Below are 18,627 nucleotides of genomic sequence, written 5' to 3'. Positions count from 1 at the left end.
AATAGTGCGAATGGAATTGCCAGTGCTGGAGGGCGAGTCGAGGCGTAGGGACAAATAATGCATATTCCAGATCCGAACTAGCATACGCAACCCGAGCCAGCCATAGTGGTGACACTACCGTCGCTGTGGAGGGCCTGCTGCGCCCTAGCTATACGGTGCACCACTGAGTCTGGGGGTCACCGACACTACAGCTTATTAACATGCACTACTCATCTACTACTTTCCCCGTAGTAGTTAGTGCCACCAGTGCCACTAAACGCAAAGTCACTTGGCCCTATGCGGCGCCACCTGACTTGTATCTGTAATTGAGGCAAGTGAACTTTCTGCCGCACCCGCGCGATTCATGCAGTGCTGGAAGGGCTTCGTTCTTCCCAACATCACTCCTTCCGCCGCACATGCCTCGCTCGGCACACTATGATGAGGAAAGCGAGTCACGAACCGCCTCTGTCGGAGCGAGACGCAGCCAGTCCCACCATCAAGGTCAAGTCAATTCCTTACCTCATTCTCCCATCACATCCCAGTCTTCGAGTGACAACGGCGTGATGGGCAACACTACTTCGCGTCCTGCTCAACCCCCCACTTCTCAGAACCCAGAGACTTCTGCCACTGCCACTGCCTCCCAGGACGATGCCGCCGAACCTATCATGAATTCTACCTCCCATGGTCTGGGCAACAATCGCCTTGCCACCGGCTTCCGTAGACCTCGAACACCTCGCTCGGGAGACAATGGCACCCCATCAAGTACGCGCGACGGCCCCTCTGAAAGCGCTCCTAGCCCCGGCGGATTCCTCGACGATGCCATTGAGATATCTTCCGACGAGGATCAGTCGTCTGATGGCGGTGGAATGGTCATCAACCTCGACAACAGTGTGCATCCCGATGCTATGGTCCTTTCTGATGAGGAGGGGGAGGTTTCTTCATCTGAAGATGAAGCTGTTGAGTCACACTTGCACCCAGGCGATCCCATACAACCCTCGTCCTCTGTAGGTCATGACGCTCACCAGCTGGCAAATAGCACAGGTCATGTTCGACGCCTAGCAGACTTGACACCGCAAGAGCTGGAGCAGCAACTGAAATACGCGCTGTTTGATCTTGATCCTGATCAAATCGACCTTGGTCGTTCGGCGGTCTGCCTTGGCTGCCTACAAGAGGGCCATTCAGAGGAGAGCTGTCCCGAGAAGATTTGTCTACATTGTGCATCAGTTGGCGAGCATTCCAGCCGTCTTTGCCCTCAAGTCCGTCGGTGCTTTAAATGCCGCGAACGAGGACACGCGACGGAATCATGCTCCGCCGACCTCAAAGTGACCACTGTCCCATGCGATCTTTGTGGAGCTTTAGGGCACCACGAGGAAGCCTGCTCACAACGATTTTTCCCCTTCGAGACCTCCCCCGGCACCGACTCTCTCAAGTTGTGGGTGTCTTGTTGCGTTTGTGCCAGCAAATCTCACTTGGTTGGTGATTGTCCAGATGCGGATCGAGCTACCACGGTCAGATGGTCGCTGAGGTCGTTTACACCTTCGCACATCACCAATCTCAGCCTAGAGGCTGGCACCAAGCAACGCGAGAAGCAAGCGGCTAGTCGTGGACTTCGTCCAGACGGACTTCGAATCAGAGGTCGTGCCGGGTTTCATGCCGCCGGCTTTGCTGGTTCGGCTCAGCCATCCGACGATGACAGCGACGAGGAATTTCTGGGCCCACGGGTTCCCCATCGCGAGAACGCAAGCCGGGGCAATTTCTCGTTCCGCCACTCTCAGCGTCTACCTGGCCGGGATGACCGGTATGGACGGTATGAGCCAGCCAATGACCGTCGCGGCTTTCAGAATCGGCCGCCGACCAACTGGTATGCGACGGACTCATTTGGCCGCGGAAGACCTCGATCTCCGCCTTCCGCAGGGGGTGAAAATGGTGAGCACTGGAATCGTGGAGATGACTCGCGGAGACGATCCCGATCTCCACGCGGCTTTGATGGTTATCGCCCTCGCCAGAGACGATCTCCGTCGCCCCGGTATCACAATGCCCCTCCCGGTTCACGTGGTGGTAAGTCCGGCCAGCCGAACCAGCCACAGCCGGGCATGACCATCCAGCTACCAGTCCGGAGAGGCTCAAACAATCCATCATACCAGGGCTCTTCCTCACATAACTCTCAAGCCTCTGCACCGAGACCTCAGCAGCTCAAAAAGACCTCAGGTCAGGCGAAAGTGGACAGTTCAAAGAAGAAAAAGTACAAAAAAGGGAAGGCCAATACTTAGGAAGCAGCTGGAGCCTGGACATTAACTCTTCTGTCGACCGTCTCTCGGCATTTATCAAGCTTGTATCGACCTCTCAGTAAGAGTATCCAAGTCATTGGTGCTCGAGAGGACAGTGCGAATATTGCGAGACTCGGCCCCCATCAGGCATTCACTTTCGATGCCCCCTACAGGCTCTTTGCATCTCGCGAGCTGGTTTCGCTTGTGTAACCTGCACACCATGTGCGAGCTGGTTTCCCGTCGACAGCCCACGTTACGGGCAGCAGCAGCATCTTTATCACGAAACGGGGCGTTGAAATGCTCACCGTAACCCATGCATGGATAACAAAAGCAAGCGCAGCACGGCACGGCACAGCATGACATGAACCACAATATCTCAACTCTGTAAAACGCATCTACCTAAGTATCGACAACAACTCAAACCCTGAATCTCTAGCCGGTCTGTCGACATGGTTTCGAAGTCCTCCAGGGCTATTTTCGATTGATTGATCGATGACTCGATGCCAAATACAAACGACCAAGATGCTCTCTTTCTCTCACTCTCACTCCCACACAACACACACCCCCTTCCATCCATCCGACGCTACCAATCGATTCGTGCGCAACGACCAGAGGCTTCGAGCGGCATCCCTGAACCCGACCAGTCGCGTTACGTTCCACCCTTGTCGCTCTTTGACTGAAACGAAACCAAGACAGAGACAGCCAGAAACAAGCATCTAAACACAACAAACAATTGTTGGTATCACAATAAAAAGCCTCCCACAACCATGAACTTCCATTTCAAAATCTTGTACCTAATTCCTGTGTAGCCCACCACGTATCAGAGAGATCATCCAATCCCCTTCGGTCTGTTGCTCTCCTACGCGGGGCTCTCCTCTCCCGACGTGCACACGATTTGCCCTGCAGCCACTGGTGCGTTTTGTGTGACACTGGGCATCGGCCTTCACCTTTTGACCACCTCCTGATACAATCTGGTTTCTTCAGTCAAGCCGGGAGTTGCAGGGAACTCGCCCGGTATGTGCAAGTCACTGATAGTAGTATAACTCTTGCTTCGGTTCGGGTGCCTGAGGACATAGTCTGTTGGTGCCGTTGACGAAGTGCGGGGCCCAGTAAAGACTCCATCATCGTTAAACAAGCTCTCGTGTGTAGGGGCGTGACCTATGCTGGTGGGTACGGTGGACAGTGTGCCAGTCTCCGTGCCAGAAGCAGTCGTGTTCGCAGCGGCCGAGCTAGGGGCGGTGGTACTATCGCTCATTGCCCGTGGGCCTCTGGGGGCATCGGCGGGAGCAGCGGTCGCGACAAGGATTGGTGCCGAAGACTGACCGTACTCTGGTATCGCTGTTTCGGCGTCCGCTTGATGCGTGGCTGAATCAGGCACTGGCTGGTGCTGCTGCTGATTGTGATGATGTACAGCCCCGGCTCCCACCGCCGCGCCACCTGCACCAGCCGCGATTGGCGCCATCCATTCGCGATATTGGCTTGCTGTCTCATGTGGCGGGGACACAGGGTGCGCGGGGAGTATGTTCGGGTGTTGGCCCGTAGCGTATTGGTTAGGCGGCTGAATGTCGCTGACAACGCCGTCAGGCTCAGGGTGGGCTTCAGGAGGCTGCAACTCCGTGTGCCTCTCCGTGGTATTTGCAAATGGCACCCCGCTTCCAGGCAGAGCGCCCGCGGCTGCTATGACATCGCGCTCTCGGTCAGAACTCTCTCCACTAGAGGGGGAAAGCGGAGCTTGTAAGCCTCGTTGCACGTTGACATCAGATGGAAATCGCCCACCTGGTGCTGGTCGTTGTGGAGGACGCCATCCGGCCTCAGATCTGTTGTCCTCGAGATCGTGCAAGCCCGCAACACCTAGTCCACCAGCTCCAGCGAGGACACCTCCTTCGGCGACAGAATTTCCACGGACTGACTGTTCGCCGGAAAAGGCGACGCGATCAGCCTCATCTTCCTCCATGCCGCCTTCGGAGCTGATGATGCTGGCAGGTTTGAGACTGTTTCCAGACAGTGATCTGGCGTGTTGGCGCCGCACGAAATCGTTCCGCTCCTCGCCCCGCTTCTCCGTGAGTTCCTTGATGTCGGTGTACCAAGCCAACATGGTCTCATGAGATTCGGCGCGGAAGACCCAGGAATGTCCACGATGCATTGAGCCGGTCTGTCGGCCCTTGAGCATGAACTTGTGTGACGAGGAGCCGGGCTCCGAGTGAGAGCCTAGTTTCTGTTCGGGAAGGTATAATGACATGACAGGAGACTGAGAGGCGATGCGGTCTGCCGACTTGAATTCGTGTAGATGTGTCGGAGACAGAACATACCTGAGGAACGAGTCAGTCACTTTGGGGCTTGGGGACTGGTGCCAGACGCCACTTACCATCCAGGAGTATAGTTCTTCAGGTATTTACTCTTCCGCTCTAGCATGCCGCTCCTGACTTCGATGGCTGCGGGATGTTCTTTGCCAGGATACACGATATGAGAAACTTGTCTGATGGGGTTTCTGGGATCGACCATCTGACTGCTACTGGTGGTGAACTGGTCCCACTCATGATCCTTTGCCATCGCCAAAGGTCCCTCCTTGAGCTTTTCGGCCGTATCATACGAGGCGTCAGCCTCGCGACGGAGGATTCCGGCAACAACATTGTAGGCTTTTTGGATCTCGCCAACTACAATGGACTCAAGTTCGCGGCCAGAGGCTTCGAGGTTCAAGTATGCCTGCAATGGTCAGTCTCATCCAAGAGCGCAAAGTGTAGGGGCAACGACGTACGCGATGCAAATAGTTTTCCTCGTCGATTTGCCTCTCGACTTGCCTGTCGACCGCCAGCTTGACGAGGAACGGATCGCCTTTCCCACTGGTAGAGGCTGCATCGTGGTCGACCATGCCAAGGGCTTCCTGTAGTTGCCGCACGGCTTTCTTCGTGGTCTCCTGTTCCTTGTCCACCGAATTCTTAAAATCACCAGACAAGCTCTTGATCTCTTTTATCTTTTGCTGCAGGTCGCTACGAAGACCTGTCAACTGGATGATGACTTCATTCTCGAGATCCCGGGCTTTGTTGGTCTCGGCGAGAGTCTGCTTGTGGAAATCCCGCAGGATGGCGACTGCATCGCCAATTCCACCAGAGGAGAGGAAGTTGGAGGGAATGGCGGTGTTGTTGATGACGTTGGAAGTTGACGAGAGCGTCTTCGCGCGCACCTCGTACGATTTATGCAGGTCACGGAAGTAGTTGATCAGGTCCTTCAGCACTTTGCGCCATGCTATCATCGGGAAATCAGCGCCGCGGGAGAAATAAAACGAGGGGGATTCTTACCTTGAAACCGTGCTGCAAGTAGCTCAGTCGGATTTCCAGAGGTGGGAACGGGACAGTAGAAGACACTGTTGTATTCTTCACCTTCGCCGTACCGTTCTTTGTCACCCAGTTTCACGCTGCGCACCGAGCCAGCGTAACTGCTCCGTTTGCTAGCGGTCCTCTTCAAACTCGTGCTCCTGTGCAGGGAAGACTTCTTCTTCAAGGTCCCACCCCTGGAGGGCAGCAGCGTCTGCGACCCCGACACGTGCGAATTCGACCGGTGAAGATTGGAATTATCTTCGTCGCCAACGGGGACCTCCTCGTGATATTCGCCGGGATGCGACAGTATCGACGGGTCCTGCGGGGCGCCTTGGGGGTGGTCGAGTTGCGACACGGTGTCGGGGGGGTGCGAGCCGGCGTAGGAGACCGGACGAGACGTTGTTCTGGCGCTGAATGGTCGCGCCGAGGGCAGCGAAGGGTCATGTTGGGCTCCCGACAGGGCGCTGTGAACCGGTGAAATTGGAGTCACGGGTCTCGACATGGTGACGAGATCGAAAGGGCAGTGTGACAGCTGGGGAGAAGGAGCTGTTCGCAAGTGGAAGGAGGGTCGGTTGTAGCGGAATTCAGAGCTAGATAGCGAAGCTCGCCGACATCATCTTGCTCGACAGGGAGGAGATAGCGATTGTGCTGGCGCTGACGGAAAGAGCAGAACGCCGGGAGGTCAGGACTGATGGCGATGAGATTGCAGATAGAGCTACGATGGAGAACAGAAAAAACCGGAGTTGGAATCACCTCACCCAAGGGAACAATAATGATGTGTAGTAGTGGAGGGAGGAGAGAGAGGGTTGGGAGTGGATGACGTCGGTTCCAAGAAGCAAGACGAGATGGGTCGACGTCGAGGCGGCGGGAAGAGGAGCAGAAGGACGTAGGGGGAGAGTCCAGAGTCTCCAGAGTCTCCAGAGCTGGGTCTTTCACTTCATTGTTGTTCAGTGCAACCGGGGCAGAGCGGGAAGACGGTCAAATTAGAGGGCTTAGGAGGCCTACGAGGCCGGGAACAGAGATGCCGGTGGAGAGCCCAGCGGGCCACCAGCTTAATAGCTGACCCTACTTGGTGCCTAGCTGACCTCCCTGACGCCTACTAGTCGTACAGTGCTAGGCTTGGTGCTAGGTATTTGGTAGTTAAAGCAGTGCCTAAAGCCACTAGTGCTGGGGTGGAGTGACGACTACTTTCTTGGGTCGTTGGGCGGGCTCGGGATTGCGGCAGTCTGACGAAAAGCCACTGCACAATGGCGTGGGTATGGACACGTCAGACAGAACCTTCGCTCTTGGCCTCCCCATGCCGAGAGCGCTCGAGCTGACCCTCAGCTGGCAAGCATCATAGAAGCCTCGACTTGGAGCTCCAGCTCCCGCTGCTGGCCATCCGGAAACTTCCCCCGCTACCATGGAGTGATGAGATGGCCCCTTGAGGTCACCAGGACATAGGACCTCAAGAGGAGATGAGAAGATGAGGAGATGAGCAAAACAACAGAGGTTACAGAGTCAGCCAACCTGGTGCACCCACGTTGCGGTTACAGAGTACGTACCTCACGGAGTGCTCTGTGTTGTTGTATCCGTACTCCATACTGCCACGGGTATCCGGGCTGTTAGCTATTACCTATTGTTGGCCTCCAATAGTATGGACACGTAACATGGCATGCCAACTAACGAAGGTTCTTAATAATTATTGTTACCTCGACCTTCTGTGCGTCTCTTCCCCCACCGATCGACCTCGACCTCGAACTCCATCTCATCAATCGTCCATAGTCCGCCAGAGGATGGTCGCTACGGTGGCGACGGCGTACTTTTCAATGAGTTAATCTCCATACTGGTGAGCGCCCAGGATGCAGCGGTGACATCCTTACATATTGCCCCAGAGACAGTATCAGTATACTATCACAGCCCTGTCTGCAATCATGCGCTCGACTCTCTGTCTATCTCTTTCTGGGGATCATGTTACTCAACAATGCTACTGTAAGCGATGGGCCGGCACTCCGCGTTGGATACGGGCAAGTCTCATCGTACTAGACCGCATGCTGCTCTCCCTCACTCTGCTGGCGGGCTTGAATGAACATGCGGCGCTCGCTTGCGTCGGAGACGTTCTCCGATGATTAGGGAACAGTCGCATTAGCTTATGCCGCCGACCTTTCTCTAACCGGGCCAGATCACTTCCTGAGTAGAAGCGGCCCGGCCTTGTTCACCGTGTTAAGGGAAAGAGGCACTTAATTGACGAGACGTCCACGACACACATCTTCGAGGCCAGGCAGTTACCGAGATCGCAGTTCCTAGACAGAGAAGTCGCGCCAGCATGTGTTACGTCTCTTGTGAGGTTGTCTAAACGAGCTATACACACTGCCCTCGCGAACGAAGCTTGGCCGGCGACCATGAAAATGCACATATTGGAATGCGGAAAGAGAGCAATCCTCTTGCTTACTTTCTCATCCTCAGCAGAATAAGATGCAGTTAGGATGAAGCCGTCAGTCTTTGCGGCTTCCCAACTCGTCTCTCGATCCCAGGATGAGCGGTTGGATGAGTTCAATACGAGCAGGGTTCAATCCACTCCTGGTGCTGAAGTGCCCGCATAATATGGCTCTTGTATATCGATCCCATATCTTTCCTTGATTCTCTGTTTCCGTCTCTCGCCATAGCCGGGACCGTAAATACCTGACACCGCAGTCAGTTCAAACCCACAGGTCATGTCTCACGAGCGTCTTACCTCTTCCTTCTCCAAGTTCGTTGATGGTCTCGTTGATCGGTCTTCGATACCTAGCCTTGGCCTCCTCCTTGTACCCAATCCGGTCATGTTGGAATTCGTCCTCACCCGACTCGAACACAGATCGCCCTGTGTAGCTAGCCACTGCCATGGACACACCCAATGCGAGACTGCCGCCGAGAGTCGCCGGCATTGATCTTTCTGCACATAGTCAGCACACTAGATCCGTCGTCCGTAGGCCGTACGTACTCGCGAGACCAGGGAGAGATCCAGCAAGAGCACCTCCAATTCCATGGTTCCAAAAGTCGTTCCTTTCCCGTAGATTGGCTGATGCCGCGCTTGTGAAAGCAAACGTCCCACCCACAGCCGCTGTAGGATGTCAGCCTATGCCTGCCTGCATCTGCCATGTGCAATCCGTCTCGTACCGAATAAGCCTACAGTGCTCCCAAACCTCGAGAAGACACCGAAAAATCCGACATTCTCCTTCGTGACTGTGTTTTGTACCGAAGCCAGGAAAAGACCGGCCGCGCCTGACAGTGTACCTGCCCGCAATGACGCCCCTAGAGCGTCTTTGGGCTGAAATACGGCGTCGTCGCCGCCGGGGGTTGGTTTGGAATCGAATTTGTCGGCCATTCCGCCGGTGCTGCTAACTGCTCTTCAGGCCTGGACGTGAATGGTGTCCGAATCACGGCATTAGAAGCTGAGACCTCAGCTGCTCGGTTTGTAGGAGGACGGCAAGCAAGTCTATGAGCTGCTGGGAGAGCCTGCGGCGATGCAACTTGGTTCACTGAGGACCGAGACTTGCAGCAGGTCCGCCGCAGTGGCAGCTTCAACGATGCGCCGGATTCCCTTGGCGCCCGAGGCCCCTAAGCCTGCTCTGAGCTCACGTGAAGGCGACTGAGCCAGGCCGTGCCGCTTTTAAAGCCACTCCATCTCCGCTCTCACCTACACACTCACCTCCCTCACCTTCATAGTACTCACTTTACTCCCCCTTTCGCCATCATCTTCATCCTGAATTTCTCTGCCGCATGCGGCGTTAACGAGACGATCTAAACCAGTCGATTTTGAGCCAACCGCTCCTCGGAACTACGTCTTATCCTGACCAAAACTCGTCCGTCAGCAATTATCACTTATTGGCTATATCTAGATGGCCTTGCTGTGCAGCAAACATCAAGAGGACTTGTGCCATCCCTATTCCCCTCCTCATTATCATTATCGACCCGTTGATCGTCAACCACTTCACTATTACGGAGTTACTTGAAGAGCCGCCACTCATGTGGAGTGCAATCAAGGGCAATCAAGGTACACTCTGGAAGGCCAATTCTCTGCGATCTCTCCACATTGTGCACGGATTGAATCGCCAAGCGCCGCGATGTCGCCTAGCAAACCAGTAGTGAATGACGTACGGCACAAAGAATGGCACTGACGGGAAGTCATGCATACCGCCTTCGAATGCCCTGTCTGCGGTTCCAAACACGAGGGGCGCGATTCGATACTAAGAAGGAGTCAGAACCACGTTCATGAACCGTCAAAGGCTGTCTAACATTGTCTGTGGCCATTAGGGTTTTCTCGAATTGCTTATAAGCTTGCCGTATGCGCCCGCTGTCGTACACGTCGAGAGCTCGCAGAGTTTCAATCTCGTCATGCAGATGTCGAGTCAATGGCTCCGCAAAAGCTTCGATGAGGCTCTTGATTTTCCGTCCGTCATAGTGTTCGGGAAGACAAGTCCGAGAATACTCCTGAAACTGATCGAATCCCGGCGTGAATGCTCGGTGTTGCTCTATATTGCGTTCCATGATTCCTGAAACACCTGATATCAACTCTATACTCGGGAAGAAATACTCTTCTTCGGCATCGTGGTGGTGGTGCATGGATTCACCCCAGCATTGGCAATATGTCAGGAAGTCTCGAATTGCGTCCAGATCTTCGCGCGGTATGTGCGTCGCTTGGAGGTAAATGGAGTTCAGCCCTCGGAGAATGCCATTGTGGGCAAGTGCCATCTGCGTTGCAACATAGTATGCCGCATGGGAGGACTATGAGGAGGCATTAAGCGATGCGCAAATACTCGGCAGAGAAATGACAGACGTACATCTTTTGAGAATGGATCAGTAGAAATCAGGGAATACGGCTGATCTGCCCACTGAGACGACATACTGACTCGTCCACTGGTACCTGGTAATCGGCACAAACCGACGTCAATCTCACAGTGACAGGAGGTTAGCAACAGATATACCTGGAAGAACGGGAAGATAGTGTCCCGACCCCAGCAACATTCCCGACCCCAGATTCGGTGCGGACGAATGCTGGCCTGACACTTGTTTCGAGTCTGCTGATGGCGGCGCAACTCGACTCCGACGGCTTAGTAATTTCTGCGACACCAAAGCCATACAATCAATATAGATACTAGATATATATATACCAGTCACTCTCGAACGAGAAATCCGGCATCTTTCATTCCAGCCAGCACAACTAAACAGCAACTATGAAGGTCCTTCTTATTGGAGCAACCGGTAATCTGGGCATTCGCCTCGTCGCAGCGCTCCTCACACATGGCCACAGCGTTGTTGCCTTCGTCCGGTCCTCGAACAAACTCGAGTCTCTTCTCCCAGCGTCTGTCTACCACCAAATCACCGTTGTTCAGGGCGATGCTACGGATCCAGACTCAATCAAGAGGGCCATCTTGGATGCCAGCTGTGATGCTGTCGTCAATACCGCCGGTTTAGCCGCCCTGCCTCCCTGGGGACACAGTGAACTACCTGCTATATTTCACGCTGTCGTGGACGCGGTACGAGAAGCGGGAGTGGACAGAAAGAAACCGTTGAGAGCTTGGTTCTTGGCTGGCTTGGGAGTATTGTACTACCCAGGATCAGAATCGATGCTCTCGAACTAGTAAGTACAGTCACCATGGCATCCTACCTCATACACGCTGTTTGTCCCTGCCTTGAAGAGTGGCTCGGAGATTCATCGACTCGGGAATACTAAGAGCCTGCAGTCTTCCCGTCTACCTCGAACACCGCCGGAACCTCCACCTTCTTAAATCTCTCCCACCAAACACCATCGACTGGTCTTTGCTTTGTCCAAGCGTCATGACCCCCGAGTCGTCAGAAGTCACTGTACCGACGCAACTTTTGCATGGGAAACTGATCGCAAATGCTGCGACTCCACCGTCATGGAAAGATTCGTGGATCAAGCACATCCCCTTGATCGGGAAGACGCTTGTGTGCGCCACGAATGCCCTTCGCTATGAGACCACACTTGAACAGAACGCAGATTTCATTGCTAGCGACCTCGAAAGCGACGAGAGCCCGTGGAGTGGGACGACGGTCGGAGTCATCGACGGCTCCAAGTGAGTTCATTGTAGGGGAAGGACTTTTGCAGAACATGCTCACGATTGTTTCCCTTGATACTACATAGTTTTCAGTTGTAATGTATAATTGATTAATTCTCCTTATATGCTTAACCGCCTGGTCGGTGCTGTTGCATGTTGTAGCAGTTTATATGTACTACTCCGGAGTACGGAGTACTTTGCATGCAGTACGGGGCTCTACGCGCCCACATGCGAATCCACCAGCCGGGAGCCTTATTAGCCTCTGCATCTTGGAGAGTCGCAGGCCACCATCTTTGTTTGGCAGAATCGCCATCCGGTAATAGAGGTTGTTGACAACCTCTTCTATGTTTTTCTTTCTTGACCATGACCTGGACATTCTGATTGCATGAGTCCTTCTGACCGCCGAATGTCTTCTCTTCCTCTCGCCACCAGTAAGCTGCGCCGGTCACAGCCTGAGAGACTTCCCAGACCTCTGTGTTCGTCGATTTGCTCGGGAACACCCCCAGTAGAGTTGTTGTCAATTCAATCTCAACCATTCGCATAATCCTAGAACATAGACGTCCCCTCCGTCGACCACCGCGATACCCTTCCTCTTGCCACCCCTCTTCCCCGTGGAGCCGGCCGGCATCTCACTCCCAGACTCGTCTTGCATGGCCGGCGTGCAAGGCAATATACGGTCCTTCATTGCGCCGATCCAAGGATCTGGTGCGTACACACAAGATGAGCCGGGGGATGGACGAGAATAATAATTGTATCACGACAGGTCGAACTGCTCCGGCACTCCTGGAAGACCTGACGCTATATGAACCATGGCAGGGCCAGAAGGACGCTCCCAACCTCCTGGCCGACTCCCCTCTGCAGTTCACCCATGTGCAGTATCTCGGAGACTTGATCCCACCCCAGAGCTGCAGGCACAAGTTTAGATTGAAGCCCAGACAATCGGACAGTCCTGCGTTGGACGAGAGGCCTGGTCCCGAGACGATATGGACAGTAGCCGCGTTCTGTCAAGTGTGTCGCCTGCATCTCCACGTTAAAGTCGACTACACCATCAGGTTCGAGGATGCACCTTGCCCGACCGGGGATCATCCATTACACCATCTGGTGAGATCGGAGTTTCAAGAGCCTCTAGAGAGGAATGCCTGGAAACGTCAAAATCCAAACTCGCAGGATGAAATCTACACCTACAAATGCTCTTCCAAGAGCTGCTCTGCAATGGTCACGGTGCGCTTGAGCGGGCCTGTCCTGCGCCCCAGTGATGTTCTCACGTTGGTCGATCCCAACCTTCTCCAACAAAGAACGAATGATGCGTTTCGAGCGAGAGAGGGGAATACCGAGGGGATGAAGTATCCGGTGCCTGTCGACGTCTTGACCGATCTCCGAGCTTACATCAGAAATTCGTGGAAGGCGCAGGAGGATGTGAAATATCGAGCCATCAGAGTCTCCAACCGAAGATTTGTCGTCCGCTTCGGGCCGGAGGGCAACGCCTGCAAAGACGTGCTAGAGCACTTGGGCTTTCAGCTTGTGGTAAGATCGCATGGCGTGGCGGTTAACGTGTCCGTTCCTAACGTCATTGCTAGCCGGGTGATTCCTGGAGGGTCCCAGAGCCAGATCTCAATGACTGTCAGCCATTCCAAAGTCCCATGAATATTTGGTTGGACAACGCCGAACACGAGTTAGGGGCCCTGATCCTCTCGCGGCCGCCAGAAGAACGACAGCAGGTCCAAGATCCTACTCCTCCAGTGCCTGCCGAACGAGAGCTTGCTCGTCTCCTGGGCTGTCAAGATTGTGAGCAGTGCCAATTCGAGATGTGATTTATTCTGACAATAGCAGACGAAGCCGACGCCACAACCAGAGGCATCAGGTTTTTGCCGGAAATGAGAATACCGTAAAAAAGCACTTCTTGCCTCTTGCAAGGACCAGCTGACTCTGTCTAGGCCTTTCACAGCCCTCGGCTGTCCGATGGACCTTTCAGACCAGCTGATTGCAAGAGCATATCACTGGCAGGTGGGGACAGACCCTCAGAATGCGCCAACGTACCTTAGCAGCCTCCAGGCCATCGCAACACAACGTAGCAGCGAGGTGCTAGAGACCGAGGTCGTGCTGGAAACCTCAAAAGGCCGGTTCGACGCCGAGACCCTGGACAAGGCTTACAAAGCCTTCCAACTCCGCGGGCGTGAGGGCACGGTCAGTGATGAGGATATCATCGGTGCATTCACAGCCACTCTAGCGGATGCTCCCAGCCATGAGCATGAACTCAGAGAGTACCTGCGAATAATTGGCGCTCAACGGAATAGCCAACTCATCACCGACACTGCGCAAAATGGTGAGCGTTCCAGCCTGGCCTAGGTTTCATCTACTAACAGCCATTCTATAGTCATTGAGACCTACGAACAGGCCCTGACCTTCCTTGATGCCGAGAGCACGACAGAAGACGAACATATTCAGGCCTTGTACACGGTCAAGGTTTGCATCATCGTCCAGTTCTGCATGCCGTCTCTGACAATTCCCGCAGACAAACGATAACAAAGCGTTGGAAGGACAGGCCAATCAGGCAGTCCGCCTAATCGCAAACCATCGCAGAAGCAGCATGCTTGCCAAATGGATGGAGGCGGGTTTCGCGGCCGCACCGACAATGGATGCTGCCGACGGGTACCAGGCTCTTCAGATCTCGAACCACGATATCGATGATGAGATGATCATGCTCCAATACAACATGGCGGTCGAGGAAAATCCTGGCAGTGTCGATTTTTACACCAAGGCTCTCACTGCAATTGCGAGAGGGCGAGGGAGCTCGACCTTGTTGGATCATGTGAATAGTAGAGTTCGACAGGAGCCGCCCGAAGCTATACTGGAGGAGCCCGTAGGACTGGAAAACATCGGCAATACGTGTTATCTCAACAGCCTTTTACAATTCCTGTTCACCATGACTCAGCTGCGGCATATCGTTCTCAATTTCGACGACTACAAAATGTCGCTGGATGAGGGGAGCATGGAGCAAAAGCGGGTTGGCCAGCGCAGGGTCAGCCTCAAAGAGGTCCAGACAGCTCAAAAATGTAAGTGCCCACCCACCACCGGACCGCTCGCCTCTGACATGCGCAGTTGTCGCAAGCCTGGCCGCCCTTTTCCGTGGCATGATTCAGACGCCACAACTTTCAATTAGACCAGACCAGGAGCTCGCGCGGCTGACGCTAGAGACCGAAAGCGTCAAGGAGAAGATGCGCCGGAGGTCAACTTTGAAGTCCGCAGATCGACCGAGCTTGGGTGACGTCGCCAACAAACTCATGCTCGGCCCGCTGACCCTGGCCGAGTATGAGAGAATTGGTGTCGACGTGGCCGGTGCGATTGTTCAGTCTCCTGCGGATGGTGACGCTGTCGAAGACCCTCTCGCCAACCTTGGTACTGCGCAGCAGGAATCCGGCAACAGTCCAGACCAGACCGAGCAAGGGGACGCCGATATCGCGATGGACGACAATTCTAGCGAGGCCACGCTCGTGTCTAAACCTGACAGCGACCAAGTCATGCTGGACGGTACAAGTGGACAGGAGTCGTCGGCGTTGGATAATAAGGAGAATATAGCCCCCAACAAAGCTGCGACTTCTCCCAAAGCCAATTCCTCATCGACGGCCGAACCTCTCGCTCCGTCGTCGCCATCCAGGCTAAATACCCAGGCTGGAACAGCATCCCAAGATGCCACTGCTGGAGACGACGACCTGACCAAATCAGAGCCCCCGAAATACCAACCTCCACCTGGTAAACCACCCCCAATTCCTCCCCGGAAACCTGTCCAGACCAGCACTTCCACACTCGAAGAATACGCCCGCCAACAAGATGTCACGGAAGTGATGAATCACTGCATCATACAGCTGTCCTGTGCGATGCGGCCAACCGGCTTTGACAAATCAGGCGAGCAAGAAGACGAAGTGCATGATCTCTTTTTCGGCCAGGCAGTCATTCATTCACGACCAGAAAAAGCAGTGCCACAACCTGTGCCGTTTCTCAACATCATCACGCGCGTGTATCACCAACCCACGGATGTTTATGCCGCGATCGACAATGAGTATGACCTTCAGGACGCTCAAGATGGCACCCAGTCATACACTTCTATCTCCCGCCTCCCCCCAGTCTTGAGCATTGCTCTCGATCGAGTAGCCTGGAACCAAGAGGCGAAGCGCCAGGAAAAGCTCAATCATCACGTCGAAGTCCCCGAGACAATTTACATGGACCGATACTTGGAGGGCGGCGACGAATCTGAACTCCTGCAAAGGCGCCAACAGACCTGGCAGATCAAGAAAGAACTGGCCACGCTGTCTGCTCGTAGAGCTATCTTGGAAGAGAAACGGGTAAGCAGAGTTGACCCGAAATGCCCTCAAGACCCAACTAACACGTTGCAGGGGCAATCTAAAGACTTGCCGGGGCTCTTGGACGACGCGAAGCTCGTTCTGGAATGCCTAGCAGAGATACCCGGTGATTCTGTGTCGGAAGATCTCGAAGTCAATCCAGACACGATCGCCATGCTGGGTCTTTTGGCCGAGGATGCACGGTCTGAACTTGAAGGTACGGCAGCGCTCATTGATCGTGGGGTTTGCTGATCGTGGTCCAGAGCTCCGATTCCGCATGGACCATCTGTCCCAACAAGTCAAAGAAGCGTTCGTCGACATGCGCAAGCATCCCTACCGTTTACACGCGGCCTTTTTCCACCGCGGCGGCGCGGGAGGAGGTCACTACTGGGTCTACATCTTCGATCACAAGAAAGAAGTGTGGAGGAAGTACAACGACGACCGTGTGACGGTGGTGCTCAACCGCAACGAAATCTTCGGCCAACCGGCACAAGACAACTGGGGACCTCCGCCCAACCCGTATCTGCTGATCTACATCCGAGCCGACAGCATCGACACGCTCGCCGAGACGGTGAAGAGAGAGGTTGTCTTCCCGCCGCCCGACCAGCCTCCACCCATACCGGCCCGCACCCAGATGAGCGCACTACCGCCCACCCAGTTCGGAGGAGACGGAGACGTGGAAATGGTGGAAAACGTCACTTATGACGGTGAGCAGACCCGGACCTCCGTCCAACCACCGCCTCAACCAAGCGTTCGGAAGGAAGGGGACTGGGATGACTCGCAGCTGATCTCGGACAGGCCGATCACCTGGTGATGGGGATGGGGATGCTTGGTGGCAACTTCAGCCGCTGGCGTGAACATGCGAAGCTGGAATGTCGGGATGGGGCGACGATGCTGATTGGCATGGCATGGCATCGCACGGCACGGCACCAGATAATGGCCGCTCCTTCTTGGTCAGGCGAGAGACGATACAGGAGATTGGCGGTTCGGTGCCTGGTTCGCAGCATCGCGCGGCCGGACCTTGAGAATACAACATTGGCAACGAGCGGACGCTCCCTCGTCACCGGGGGTACCAGTTCTCTTCTGTCTTGTCTTCCTACAACCTGTGCACAGAGTATGTGAGCTGCTTTTGGAGGGCCGGGAGAAGCGGTCGACGTTGGGGTTGGGGCGCGCTTGGAACAGAGGGCTTAGGCTCAGGCTTGCATGTCTGGAAAACCGCTCGGTCCTCCCTCAGGAGAAACAGCTGGCTCCCACGCGAATAGAAAGGAGCGAGCTTCGAACGCGGCCCGAAACAAGTAATATGTCTTTACGATTGATTTTTAATAACATAGGTCAATGGTTCGTCCCTCATGCAAAAGCTCCCACGATTGCCATCAGGAGGCCACCTAGACCAACGGCCAGGCACGCCTCGATCCTCCGGCGTCCTCGCAGAACCTCGTAGCTTCTCTCGCTGAGGAAATCCTCGGCGATCAGCTGGACAAGCCCGGCGAACAACAAGAGGCCACTACTAATGGCATTGGTGATTCCGACCATCAGCAATCCCACCTCGGACGCAGGGTCGTATAGCTCATTCATCCATATGCCAATGGCTTGGCCGATCGGCGTGGTGGCTCCGTAAGCCAATGCCATCAGCCAGGGCTTTGGACTGTACGCGTCGAACAAGTCGGGAATCAGGGCGGCAATCCGGGAGCCTAGCGCAAACCCCTCAAACGTCTGGTGGAAGCAGATTGCCACCAGCAAAACCACAAACTCTGTCCCCGTGGCGACCGAGACCGCCATTCCGATAAAGATGCTGTGGAAGAGAATGCCGGCCTCCAGCAGCAGGCATTGGAGGAACAGTCTTTGAGGATTCTGCTCAGCCTGGCCGTGGTTGTCGTGCTGTGACAGCTTCCGTCTGTGCGGATGACTGAGACTCGCCGATTGTTCGGCGATCGGATCCAATGCGTCCAGGTCGTCGGTGTCGGAGCCGGACTCGCTCGACGTGGAGTGCCGCGGCTTTGGTGTCCTGTCGGTGTATGGCGTCAAGGGCGTGCCTAGATGATTGAGAGCGATGTGCCCATTGCCCTGAGCATCTCGGTGGCTTTGCTCCGGCAGTCCGTCCCATTCGCTACCGTGACTATGCCCGGCTCCTTTCGAGGCAAAGAACATTTCAATCGAGACCACGACGAATACCGCGACCATGGCGATGAACCCTGGCATGGGCCGATAATGTTTGCTCCAAAAGTCCGGCAGACATGGGTTTGTCATGGATATGAATGCCGTCGGTAGGAGATGGATGAAGGCGGTGGCAATCAGGACCCCCGTACCGAAATGCCGGGAGAGAAAGAGGAAGCGATGAGGGATTGGGAGGCTCGGGAACCGCCGTGCGATGATCGGGAAGGAACATGCTGACACAGTCAAAGGTCAGCTTTCGCTCTTCCTGACGCCGGGGGCTGGACACCTACCGAGAGTGCTCAAGACGAGGATGAGGAACAGGGCGAACACATGGGTCCCCGTGTTGTAGGAGTGCTGCTTCCCGGTAGACCCGCATGTCGGCTTGCTCTCTTGTCGGCGTTGCAGTTCAGCATGGAGGAGTTCGAGCGATAGCCGCGACACATCGAAGTCTGCCACTGTTCTGTTAGAGCTAGAGCTGCAGCCAGCGTTTGGGCCGGGACGGGGACGACGACTGACCTCCGTGAGGCATCACTACCGC

At 55.0% G+C, this 18,627-nt stretch overlaps 7 protein-coding genes across 7 annotated transcripts; 3 read left to right on the top strand and 4 right to left on the bottom strand.

Annotated features, from left to right (window-relative positions):
- Positions 1-395: 395 nt before the first annotated feature.
- On the top strand, positions 396-2,249 carry A1O3_09149 (uncharacterized protein; the record flags this gene model as incomplete). The annotated part of the gene is made up of 1 exon (XM_007739245.1): positions 396-2,249. One exon carries the CDS (start codon positions 396-398, stop codon positions 2,247-2,249), a length of 1,854 nt encoding a protein of 617 aa, XP_007737435.1.
- Positions 2,250-3,189: 940 nt separating this feature from the next.
- A1O3_09148 (uncharacterized protein) lies at positions 3,190-6,062 on the bottom strand (the record flags this gene model as incomplete). Its single annotated transcript, XM_007739244.1, has 4 exons — positions 3,190-4,555; positions 4,612-4,949; positions 5,002-5,489; positions 5,543-6,062. The coding sequence occupies 4 exons, from the start codon at positions 6,060-6,062 to the stop codon at positions 3,190-3,192; spliced, it is 2,712 nt and encodes a 903-aa protein (XP_007737434.1).
- Positions 6,063-8,108: 2,046 nt separating this feature from the next.
- A1O3_09147 (uncharacterized protein) lies at positions 8,109-8,903 on the bottom strand (the record flags this gene model as incomplete). Its single annotated transcript, XM_007739243.1, has 4 exons — positions 8,109-8,221; positions 8,274-8,471; positions 8,520-8,639; positions 8,696-8,903. The coding sequence occupies 4 exons, from the start codon at positions 8,901-8,903 to the stop codon at positions 8,109-8,111; spliced, it is 639 nt and encodes a 212-aa protein (XP_007737433.1).
- Positions 8,904-9,703: 800 nt separating this feature from the next.
- On the bottom strand, positions 9,704-10,422 carry A1O3_09146 (uncharacterized protein; the record flags this gene model as incomplete). Its single annotated transcript, XM_007739242.1, has 2 exons — positions 9,704-10,303; positions 10,360-10,422. 2 exons carry the CDS (start codon positions 10,420-10,422, stop codon positions 9,704-9,706), a joined length of 663 nt encoding a protein of 220 aa, XP_007737432.1.
- Positions 10,423-10,752: 330 nt separating this feature from the next.
- Positions 10,753-11,620, top strand: A1O3_09145 (uncharacterized protein; the record flags this gene model as incomplete). The annotated part of the gene is made up of 2 exons (XM_007739241.1): positions 10,753-11,159; positions 11,263-11,620. The coding sequence occupies 2 exons, from the start codon at positions 10,753-10,755 to the stop codon at positions 11,618-11,620; spliced, it is 765 nt and encodes a 254-aa protein (XP_007737431.1).
- Positions 11,621-12,318: 698 nt separating this feature from the next.
- On the top strand, positions 12,319-16,749 carry A1O3_09144 (uncharacterized protein; the record flags this gene model as incomplete). The annotated part of the gene is made up of 8 exons (XM_007739240.1): positions 12,319-13,122; positions 13,176-13,405; positions 13,533-13,921; positions 13,973-14,061; positions 14,111-14,651; positions 14,698-15,938; positions 15,990-16,152; positions 16,199-16,749. The coding sequence occupies 8 exons, from the start codon at positions 12,319-12,321 to the stop codon at positions 16,747-16,749; spliced, it is 4,008 nt and encodes a 1,335-aa protein (XP_007737430.1).
- Positions 16,750-17,282: 533 nt separating this feature from the next.
- On the bottom strand, positions 17,283-18,618 carry A1O3_09143 (uncharacterized protein; the record flags this gene model as incomplete). The annotated part of the gene is made up of 3 exons (XM_007739239.1): positions 17,283-18,322; positions 18,380-18,538; positions 18,606-18,618. 3 exons carry the CDS (start codon positions 18,616-18,618, stop codon positions 17,283-17,285), a joined length of 1,212 nt encoding a protein of 403 aa, XP_007737429.1.
- Positions 18,619-18,627: the final 9 nt, after the last annotated feature.

Source organism: Capronia epimyces (assembly GCF_000585565.1).
Source record: "Capronia epimyces CBS 606.96 chromosome Unknown aczIQ-supercont1.9, whole genome shotgun sequence".
NCBI lineage: Eukaryota > Fungi > Ascomycota > Eurotiomycetes > Chaetothyriales > Herpotrichiellaceae > Capronia > Capronia epimyces.
This window is presented reverse-complemented; position numbering and strand designations above follow the sequence as displayed.